Source organism: Typha angustifolia, chromosome 9 (assembly GCF_048772165.1).
Source record: "Typha angustifolia cultivar Huaian chromosome 9, ASM4877216v1, whole genome shotgun sequence".
NCBI lineage: Eukaryota > Viridiplantae > Streptophyta > Magnoliopsida > Poales > Typhaceae > Typha > Typha angustifolia.
Genome location: NC_133247.1, coordinates 802,069 through 813,419, shown reverse-complemented (window position 1 = coordinate 813,419; position 11,351 = coordinate 802,069). Strand labels below are relative to the sequence as shown.

The 11,351-nt window shown below is 39.4% G+C and overlaps 3 protein-coding genes across 5 annotated transcripts; 1 reads left to right on the top strand and 2 right to left on the bottom strand.

Annotated features, from left to right (window-relative positions):
• Positions 1-717: 717 nt before the first annotated feature.
• LOC140767523 (uncharacterized) lies at positions 718-6,983 on the bottom strand. Of its 3 annotated transcripts, none has more exons than XM_073107464.1 (8): positions 6,764-6,983; positions 5,092-5,686; positions 4,679-4,756; positions 3,683-3,781; positions 3,406-3,598; positions 2,864-3,288; positions 2,079-2,330; positions 718-1,159 (listed from the first exon to the last, which is right to left on the bottom strand). In XM_073107464.1, the coding sequence occupies exons 2-7, from the start codon at positions 5,662-5,664 to the stop codon at positions 2,112-2,114; spliced, it is 1,587 nt and encodes a 528-aa protein (XP_072963565.1). In that variant the 5' UTR covers positions 5,665-5,686; positions 6,764-6,983; the 3' UTR covers positions 718-1,159; positions 2,079-2,111. The 3 variants fall into 3 exon arrangements, with proteins under 3 accessions (XP_072963565.1, XP_072963563.1, XP_072963564.1); XM_073107462.1 differs by having other exon boundaries at positions 718-1,156; XM_073107463.1 differs by lacking the exon at positions 6,764-6,983 and adding an exon at positions 5,865-6,002 and having other exon boundaries at positions 718-1,156.
• Positions 6,984-9,395: 2,412 nt separating this feature from the next.
• On the bottom strand, positions 9,396-10,125 carry LOC140767336 (putative invertase inhibitor). Its single transcript, XM_073107202.1, has one exon. It carries the CDS (start codon positions 10,040-10,042, stop codon positions 9,500-9,502), a length of 543 nt encoding a protein of 180 aa, XP_072963303.1. The 5' UTR covers positions 10,043-10,125; the 3' UTR covers positions 9,396-9,499.
• A 607-nt stretch (positions 10,126-10,732) lies between these two features.
• LOC140766787 (putative invertase inhibitor) lies at positions 10,733-11,260 on the top strand. Its single transcript, XM_073106431.1, has one exon. The coding sequence runs from the start codon at positions 10,733-10,735 to the stop codon at positions 11,258-11,260; it is 528 nt and encodes a 175-aa protein (XP_072962532.1).
• Positions 11,261-11,351: the final 91 nt, after the last annotated feature.

Here is an 11,351-nt window from a genome sequence, read left to right as displayed (position 1 = left end):
AGCGGAGGAGTTAATACTTCGGAATTAGGGGCGATTTAGGGATTTAAAAAGGAGTATAAGAACCGAATCAAGAAAAAGGAAACGGGAGAGGCGAAAAGACGATGTCGGTCTATGAGGCGTAGTTAACGGCGGTTAACTCCACCGAGGTCCAAGTATTGGTAAGATCTGATCCGTTGATATGAGGCAGCGCGAATCTAGAAGTCATTGGGACGGCAATCGAACCATCAGATTGGTAGGTTATGTAGTAGCTAACCAGGGCCCAATTAGTATATATTTGGGCCAACTGGTGAACTCTAGAAGCCCACTACGACGCGATTGGTTAGAATATCAATCTATCTATTTGGAAATTTTTCCTCCTCCCAGCACGACTTTTAAAGTATAGCATTTTTTTCTGGAGCGCTGCAATATCTTATGTCGGTAGTAGACAGAGATGATCTATTCATACATTGTCCAATTTGTGAGGAAGCAACTACTCAATATATAAAATAATAAAACTACTCTTGAAGCCCTTAGATACATTGTGCTTAAATACTGTACTCTTTACTTAGAAAGAAATAGCTTCTTCTGGTAATTAACTTTGAAGTAAACATCTCCTTGTGTTTCCGGTGCTATTTATCCTTCTCTTTTTGAAATTTCCATCAAACTGGATCAATTATTACAATTCTTTCGACGCAAAGAAAGATGAATTTATTCGCTCAATGCTGTCAAGATCTATAATTGAGTGCAAGTAATTTCCTGTGTCCAATTTGTAATTCAACAAATAGAGATTTATCTCCATTCAGGTACATACATTTTTTGAGCTCTGCCATTTCACAACAAATGAAAAAGATCTTAGATCCACAGTTATCTCTCTTTTCTCAACAGCCTGAGTTATTGCTGAAGAGAACCAAGTACATCAAAAATTACATTGGTAACATAGCAAAATGATGAGTTGGGGGGTATATAGTAACATATCGTGTACACATTATTTTGTGCTGAGGCAAATTAATATGCAGCAGTAGCACTAATACAAATAAGGGGCGAGTTGCGGTGCTGAACTTTATGGCGATGCATACAGCAATAGTAGAACAGTTGCTTAGGTCTTTGAAGAAGCTGAAGAGTATTCTGCTCACAGCAATCATGGTAGTTTATCAGTTGTCTGAGACTATTAAATGACCTGCTTTAGAAAAGTAGTTGAAGTCAATCATAAGGGCGCAAATTTCTTCATACATCTAAGTTTAAGTTGAAGTTGGAGACTTGGGAGTCAATCTTAACAATTTGCCAAATATGAAATACTTATGTAAGACATCAGTAAATAATGCAAGCAATTCAACATAGTGTAATCATGCAGGATGTGCTTGAGAACACATAGAAGAAGCTTAAATCATCACTGTAAGAGAAGTTTATGAAAATGAAAGCTTACCATATTCATAAGATGATTTAGAACTCTTTTACAACACAGATTTCTAGAGAATAAGAGGGTATCAGATAATTGTGCACACCAATTATGTGAGATGTGATGATCTTTTGCAATTTAAGTTGATAATACGCAACAGTTTGCTATAATAAGATCAAGCTTTCCCACTAGATCACATGTAAAACTCCATCTGACTATCGAAAGAGATACAAGGATCTCATATTTCGACTATTAAGAGGAATTGTCATCCGATCAAGCTATTTATGAACATAGATAGATTCCAACTGACAATACTTCTTCTTACTTTGCTAATTAAGTGGTATAGGTGTGCAATGCAAAAGAAAACAATTATAAATTGACACGCAACCACAAATATTAAGGGCAACAACATTTTAGAAACGTATACTTCTAAAGATAGATTCCACTTGACAATATTTCTTCCCGCTTTGCTTATTAAGTGGTATAGGCATGCAAACAATTATAATTTGATACAAGATAGCAATATCTATCTCCTATAGTAAGGGCAACAACATTTTAGACACATACAGCAACTTAACTCCTAAATAAAAGCCTGTGGATCCTTGCAAAACTATCCTCTTAATGTGGCTCTCAAGAGTATCAAAGGCATTAGGCACCAAGATGGCACAATCAGAATGAAATAGTAGTAATCATAGAAAGGTACCTCTTTGTGTCTGGATAGGAACAGATGAATGAGTTAATTGTAATGCTTAACCCAAACTGGTACAGAGAAGATCAAAGTCCCCATAGCAAATGAGAGAAGGAAGGTGGATGCTGCATATATGAAGGCCCTCCCACTATGTCCACTCTGCCTCATGGTATAAACTTCAGCGACGAAGGTAGAAACAGTGCTCAAGCAACCAAGAAAGCCCAACTGAATGCCACTCAAAATGATCCCACTTCTCTTTGTATTTACCTGCATATAGTGAACTGATATGTTTAAAAAAAATAATACTGAATTCACTTAGATGTATGCTATCTTGTCAGGGTTCAAAGAGTTGAAAATGAAAGCAGATTACACTCTTAATAAATAACCGCACAGTTCTATGAAAGAAAAAGAAATCACACTCTGAACATCTTAGTAGCATCGATTTATATCCAAAAGACACTTGGGAAGTTGGTGGAAATTAAGCATTACTTTACTTTTGCTAATCAACTGGATAGAAGAAAAACTGATTTGACTATAACTATTCAGATGTTTTACTTTATATGTAAATAGAAAGGCAGAATAATAATTACATAGAAAAAAAATCGCGGCAAAGGAAAACAACCAAAGTATCATAATATCCGACTCAACAGTATGATAACTCAGCAATACTTCAAAAGAAAATATTTTGAAACTTCTAACTTAAAACTGTGTACAACTAAAAAGAGCTTGTGGTTTTTCAAAGAGATCGACATAATAGAAAACAATGAACATCTTAGCTGATATCTTAATTGTTTACATACCGCTTTGCTTATCACAGCAAGTGTTGCCATAAGACATGCAGCAAGAACATTGGCACACAATGTCCCAAAAGGAAGCCATTTGAGCAATCTCCTTTTTCCCAGCCCTTCACCATTGAGCCTGGCCAAGTACCAGCGTGCCCACACACCTGGAGGTGCAACCAAGCAGCCTAACCATAGAACCGCACCATCACTACTTTTATGCAACTTTTTTATAGCCAATGCCCCACTGAGACACCATAATGTGACCAATATCAAAGACATTATTGTCAACACCACTGCATGTCGACCGCCACTGTCCACCCTCCAGTGTTCCAAATTGCATGTGCTTCTTCTTGGACTTTTACCATACCATTTCAGATACCATTTCCTAAGTCCCTCAGCCGACTCAACACCGACTGCGATGGACTCATTGACAATGAACATCCCTACAGATAGAAATGAGGGATGTCAGACTCTCCAAGTTAATCTACAACCAATAAACGCAAGGCATTTTTCTATATCTAAGTTGCATCAAGTTCTGTTTAAGAAGAATGCTAGCTTACCCAAAACTATACCAGCGACTGCAAAGACCCAATGCCCCTCGGAAGACAAATCAAGCATTTTCTGATTCCATCCACTGAAAGTGGTGAGACTACCCATGTACCCCGTCGTCAATCCAACTACTAAATGATCAGATATATGGCGTATATCTGCCTTGAGCACGACCCCGAACCATCCCATGAAGAAAGAACCTAGCTGAAATATAGCACTTCACACATTTTATATAATGACTATGAGAACATACGATTACTTTGCAAGGAAGGATTGAGTGAAACTTACCATATTAGAAGGAAGATCAAGGTACAATGGGCTGTGGTCTGATGTGAGGGCAAGAAGGTTTGGTCCAAAAAGCTTCTGTAGTAAGTACCTCGTAAATACCTGGAAACAAGACAAAGTTATTACTATTTTGTTCATGCTTACATACAGAAATATTTATTTATTTATTCTTTGCTCCTCGCTCGTCTTCGCCCTATGTCACTCATCATTGAGCCTACTTCGTTGCTCACAACCGACCTCGTCGTCCCCCGCATGCCCAAGCTCGATGATGAAGGCGCCGCTTGCACCCGATATAGGTGCGAGTTGCGCCTTCATCGTTGAGCTCGAGCACGTCAGGGACAACGAAGTCGTGGCAAGTGATGACGACTAGGTTAACGGCAAACTCGATGGCAAGCAACAAAAGATAAAGACGGGTTGTTTCCTCCTTTCTTTTCCTCTCCCTCTTTTGGGGCATAGAAAGCAAGTGCCACGGTATAACTATCCTTACTTTGATGCATAAACCAAAGTCTCCATATTATATTAGTCTTTTAATTTTAACTTGCGTTAATGATGCAATGTCAAGATCAACTGCCAATTTGTAAGAGCAAACTATAAATTTGGACCATTAATTTTCTATGGAAAATGCACTTTTAACAATCAGTTCCAAGCTTGAATGAAAGAAAAGAGATGTGTTAACTTTTGTTAGTAAACAAATGAAAGAAGATCCTTACACAATAAACTGGATAGCTTGACTAGTGATAACTAATATAGTTGTCGGCTTTGTAACTTGGCTTCATTGTGCCCATTTCATTCAATGAACTGATTTTCCATTAATCATGGTTCCACAAAGTTTCTCTAAGCATATACATCAAATGAAAGGTTGCTATAAAATAATCATTATGCTACTTTATCTTGGTGAAGACAATGGTCGTGCAAAATCCTCAAACCAGGATATTGCTTAACTGACACAAGTTCATCTGGAGTTTTAATGATTAATATAACGAAATAACAGGTATTTACCCCAAGAAATCCAAAGACGGATAAGTGAATCAGGTAAGCACAATAATCCAGTCTCCGAGGCAGCTTGTACTGTTTCTCCTGCAAACAAACATTTAGTCAACATACAGGGTTGATAGCAGCAGTTTCAATGCAAGCAGTAGCAATCTCCCTCTACTTGTATCTGTAAAGATATGTAGAGTTCCATAATTCACAAGCAACCTAAAATTTTTAGTAGAGTACGCGCAAACAGTAGCATCAGTCATGAATATCGGGCATGAGTATTCCTACATCATCATTTAGCATAATCTCTTCAAGCTTCTTCACTTTGGAAAATAATCAAAATATTGTTCCAATAATGCCAATCAAGCCTTACCTCTAGTCAGTCTGTGTACTAAATAACAAAGGAATTTAGTCTTTCAATAGAGTATACACACCTTGATAGATGAACTCTGCACAAGCTGCACTGCGTCATTCTTAATCGTCCCCAAGATTGCATCTGTTGGACGAGTAGACACAGCGTCCTCTGCCAACGGGGAGATAGGTGACAACGAGTTTGCTTCATGGAACTGCAGGCCATGTGATAGCATCAAAGCATCATCAGGAAGGGGACCAACTCTGTTCTCCAAACTTTTCGTACTATTTGCAAATTGATTTAGACTCTCGTTGTCATCAACCTCATCTTCATCCACTACTCGATCTCCGCTATCACCTATCTGTGCCATAACTGAACTATCGACATCCCCAAGTATCTGGTCTACATATTCATGCGAAAGCCTGATCGAACTTAGTATTTGATCGCCCATACTCCGGGATAGACTTATCGAACCCCTGGAATTCCTCCTCCAAGAACGGCTGCTACTTGTTCTACCCAACGAATCATGTCTTCTACCCTGCAATATACTATTAGTTCTTCCCATCGACGCGCTTCCCGTTAAGTTCCTTTGGCTAGCTGAACCCAAATTCAGATGGATAGAAGACTCAAGCCCTCTGTTCTTCTGTGGCTCCATGTCAGTGAAGAGAAAAATGGGTCTGCAAGAACAACACAAAGACATTTTTTAACGATCCATTTGAAGCTTGTAGCTATACATTCTAAACCAAGCAAAAATTTGTGGAAGGAGTGAGCTCAATGAAGGAATTAGACAACGACATGTAAGACTATAAATGCTTCCTTGCTATAAAGAATCACTAGGAAACAAGCTAAACCTACCAAAAATTAAACAACTCCATTGGAGTTTCTGGCGACACCTTCGAAACCATGCGAAATATTTGTGGAAGAAATGAGGTCAATGAACGCAATCCAACAATGACATGTGAGACTACAGCCGCTTCCTTGTTATAAAATTCACTAGGAAACAAGCACCACAATCGGAGTTTTTAGCCGCACAATCCAACCATGCCAAGATTGTGGAAGGAAAGAACTCAGAGTGCGCAGTGGTGGAAATCAAACAGTGAGAGACTACAAAGCTGCCTCTTTGATATAAAAAGAATCGCTAGGAAACAAGCCAAGGTTCAAAAAAAGAACGCTGTGAGGACCCACTGGAACAAACAAATGCTGCGTGCTCTTTTCCCAATTGAAAGGAGACGATCAAATAACGCAAATATCGGAAGCAACTAGAAGTAATTAAAAATGCCGTCAATCTTCAGCTTGGGACGACGTTATGGAGTAAAATATCGAGCTTTGTCATCCTTTACGCACAAATTGTATTAAAATAGGAGAATAAATTAATGCAGCACTGTTCTTTGGTCAGAGCAACAACAGTAGTAGTTGTTGTTGACCTTGAAAGCCAAATTGTTTACGCATATCAATCAAAATTAATAGAAAGCTCCCCAATAAGATTTAAACATACAGTTACCGTAACAATAAGATATTGAAATGTAAGCAAGAAAATTAATAATAAATTAGAGCAATGTCGCACTCCTCTCCCTTCTCTTCTTGGCAAGGATATATTTCTCCGTCTTTAAGTCAAAAGGTTTTGAGAAAGGAGGAATTAATAACAAAAAGAAAAACTACAAAATGTTTGATCTTGGGACGATTAGACGAAAAATCCATGGCAAGAGAGAGAGAGATAGGAAGCGATGAAGGAGACGAATAGATGACATACGCACCCAGTAACAGACGAAGCCTTGACGGGGTGATCCGATCACCGCCGACAGTGGAGAGCACGACGACGAACTCTAGTAATCTCCTCTGGAGTAATTGACGGAGAAAAGGGGCGGGGAAACGACGACTCCCTTTGACCCAAGGAGGAGGAGGTAGGAGGAGGAGGAAGAGAAGAGCTTTGGCCCGACCACGTATTCCGTATTCGGCCAGTCCACGAGATTATTTCGCGGTTGGTTGTAAAGGGCGTGGTCTCGTTGCTTTATTATATTGGACTTCAAACACGCTCCCCGGTCCCCTGTAGCGAAGGTTGCAGGAAGTCACTCCTTCTGTATGGCGGTGCTTTTGACAGTAGTTGGCACGGACCGCAATCACATCGGGGTACGTGTCGCATTCTAATCGGACAGATCTGGAGTCACACAGTTAAAAGAGTCCACGACTCCATGAGAGAGAGAGAGAGAGGGTCACCAAGGTGGACCAGAAAATGAGAAAGGCATAACTTTATACTTGTATTCTAAGATTCTGGTAATGTGGACTTGAGGAGGGCCAGCAGATAGATCGTTGACCTTTTATTTTTGAACGAAATGAATAAAAGAGACGATAGCGACGTGGCGACGTTCGGCATGTTTTCTATTATCCACGTGGAATAACATTGGAGTCGATTCGAAGTGCTTTTACTTGGAGTACTAACTTGAACGGTGAAATTATTCGCTAGTAACCAATTAGGATAATATTGGCCAATATTATATAAATTAATTATTTATTTATTTCTCTCATTAAAGAACACGGATATATTTCAGATCCAACGAAGCTTTTTAATAGCTTTAACCGGCCCAACACGATTTTCAAGAAGAAGAAAACCTCGGATTTGGGTACCATGTCATTAATGTAGAACAGGTGTCACGGAGGGATTGGGGGAAATCGCTGATACACTTTGCATACAGGTCCAAACAAAGATCCAAATATTTAAACACAATTTAATGAAAATTTTCAACCAAAACTAATAATAATTAAAAATCCTACCTGTGTTTCGATGGAGTGGAAGGCACGCAGAAAGAGTATAGGAGGAGAAAGGTTTGGTTTATAGGTTGGATTCTATTGACCAAAGAATTTAATAAAATAATTGCATGGATGCTTATTGGGCCCACTGGTTTATTGGGCCACAAATTGGCCCGAGTCTGAATTAGGCTAGATTTAAAGTTAATTTAATCTTGATCAGGCTTACCTCCTATCAAAAGGCTTAGCCCATTATAAAGCCCAGGCCCAAGAGTCCAAGGTAGTTGTAAATTTGATTTCGTTTCATACGAGTTGGATATATGTATCCTGACTTTATTTTGCAAATATATTTCAGATTCACATAAAAGTATAAATCATGTCTTATTATATTCTTACTTCAATATTTTCATTGTTTTTTTTTTACTTATAACTATACAATAATATACTTCAATTAGGGTATAATCGAATTGGATTTGATCGAATATGCACAAAGATTGGATTCATATTCAATTATTTTTATCGGATTTGCACTCAAGATATATTTAAAATCAAAAAGTAATCATAATATTTATATCTAATTTATTTATTATCAGATTATGTCTAATTAGAAATTGATATAAGTTCGAATACTTGTACCGAATTTAAATTCATCACGAATAACTAATATACAATAAAATGAAATTGCATAATAATCTTATTAATTATAGAGCAAAAATCATAGGTCTTTGCACTAAATTATGATAGAAAGTTGATTCAAATAAATAATTGAATACTTGACTATAGAGGGAAAATATATGCATATAAACACCTTGTCGGGATCTTACCATATCGGGCCCTGCTACAATGCTAGCTGCTGTCAAATAAGGTTCCATTAGGGGTCAAATCTGGTTTAATTTGGTATCTTGATCAGAGTATATTTGAATGATTTGGGATTTGAATGATTTGGCTTACCTCTGTGGGTGTTGAGTTTACTTTAGCTAATGAAAGTATGCCGACCCTATATTGAGTATGTCTTTGAGTCCTAGGCTCATGCGGCTGGTTCTTCTTTGCAAGACAATCTTGGTAGACTAAGAAAGAGACTTGTTCTATGATCGATGTTATATCCTCTTCATTTTATTTTTTACATGAGTATTAATATATTACATATTGATACACTGGATTAATTGTTGGTCAGTCTATAATTCAGAGCGAGGCTTGTTTCAGGATGTTATCCTATCTCTCATTTTTTTTATTAAGTATCATATTGTAACCTCTATTTGAAGCTTAATAAATTATCTATCAACGGACATTTTTTTTAAAAAGTCTTACATAAGCATATTGCTATTTAATGTATGGGTTTGAGCCATCCTATGCTTATGATATTAATAATCAGGTTAGGTTAAGTTGAATTGGGCTAAAAGAAGAGGCTAAGCCAAATCAAGATCTAATTAATCCTGATAGTATGAGCCAGATGAGCAACCCAATATGAGGGCCGAAACAAACACCTGCACCTTGTTTAAAGCAATTGGAAGCTACGTTCGAACTCCATTATTAGAACCTATCCTAAGATTCTTTTTCAAATACATCGAAAGATCATATATATATTTTTGTCTATAAAATAGGCAGTAATTCGAGAAAAAAGAGAGAGAGAGGAAATATGGCATGTAAGATTAATCTCAGTTTATTACCAACCATTCAAGTCTCCATAAGAAAAGAACAAAAGATCCTGAAGCAGGAGCAAACTAGATAAGAGCTAATCATAGTCCAAGTCACGCCAAAGGACCTAGAATGACCTCAGAAAGCAAGACCAACTGCGAGTAATCACTATTCTCCTTGACCAACGGCGGCGAATCCCCTGGTTTTGCCGCCGGGAGCGCATCTTGACAGAAATTCCCCACGTTAATCGGAACACGATTCAACTCCTTGGCCGCATGAAACTCCTTGGTTTCGACGAGATCCGCCATTGACTTCAATGCCCCGATAGCCTGGGAGTAGATAAGAGAACAAGCCTGCAGCCCGGTTTTAATAGACGGCTCCGTCGCATTCTTCAGCAAGGTATCGATCGTTGACTTGGTGCTCGTCGCGTTGACTAGGGAGAGCTCGACCGAGACGAGGGCCAGGCCGGACCGGTCCGCCGACGGGCTTCGCGGGTCGGTTTGGAGACTCGTCAGGCAGAAGGTGTAATCGACGAAGTCGGCGACGCTGCGGCAAGTCTCTTCTACGGTTGCGGCGGCGAACGACGAGTTCTGGAGGAAGAGGACGAGGAAAAGGAAGAAGAAAGCACTGCGAAGGAGGGAAGAAGAGGACTTCATGGTGGCCTTTTGCTCTTCTTCTTTTTCTCCTCTCTGGTTTTTATTTCTCGAATCTCGATACGCCTGATGTTTGTATTATTACTGGCGTTGCTTTCGTGTCTCTTTAAATCTAATTAAATATAACTCCCATAAATGTTACACCAATAGAACGAAAGTAACGGCCGCGTGCGATTTATAACAAAATAAAAACATTCTATATTTTGTTATTATTATTATTATTATTATTTACACCCCGTCGATTCTACGTAATATCTTAATCTTTTCATTATTATACCTTTTACAGCAATTAGTTAATGGTATTATTGTTATATATATAAGGTAATTGATAACTTTCGTTACATTTAATTAAATTCGCTCACCAACAGTCGCCACCGAGTAATAAATGTCGCAATAACTGATCCTTTGATCCATATTCACAACCATACACGTCATTAATTTTCCCACTTGCTGTTTCGCTTCGGGTATTTAATCACCGACACCTACCGGTCAAATCGAAGTCCCGACCGTTCGATGGGGGTTCAATGGAACACTACATATAAAGAAGTTTTTTTTTAATTTTTATTATTTTTAATTTCATATCGGATGCATTTAAAAGCTCGTGCCTTTTAAGTACGGATCCCCTTCACTCTACTACCAACGAAGACAAAGAAAAAGAAAGCGAGAGAGAGAGAGAGAGAGAGAGAGATAGCCATGAAGCCCTCCACCTTCTTCCCTCTCCTCGTCGTCCTCCTCCTCCATTCCATCCAAACCTTCTCCTCCGCCGCCAGCACCATGGAAACCGTTTGCAACCTCGTCGGGGACTTCTACGTGACCCCCCAGTTCTGTGTCGAAACGCTCGGCGCCGACCCAGATAGTCGTACCGCCGACCTCCCGGGGCTCGGGATGATCGCGGTGAACATGACCGTGAACAACGCCACCGCCGTCACCTCCAAGATCGAGTCTTTGTTGCAGATCGAGTTCTCGAACGACACCAGGAGGAGCCTGGAGACGTGCCGGGGGCTCTACTCCGACATGATCGCGTCGCTGAAGTACGCCACGGATGCGATCCGGGCGAAGCAGTACGATGCCGCCAAGTCACTGGTCGATGCCTCGGAGGGCGTGGCGACAAGCTGCGACGCGCAGCCGGAGGTGCCATCGGTGCTGAAAAGCGACAATGAGAAGTTCGTGCGACTCGCCATTTTGGCGGAAGCGATTGTCAGTCGTTTGTCTGGGAATTGATTGGGTTTTCCTTTTTAGTGGAATAAATCGGAAAAGTTTGGTCGTATTGTTCTATTTCTTCTGACTTGATCTCGTTTTGGTTTGGAACATT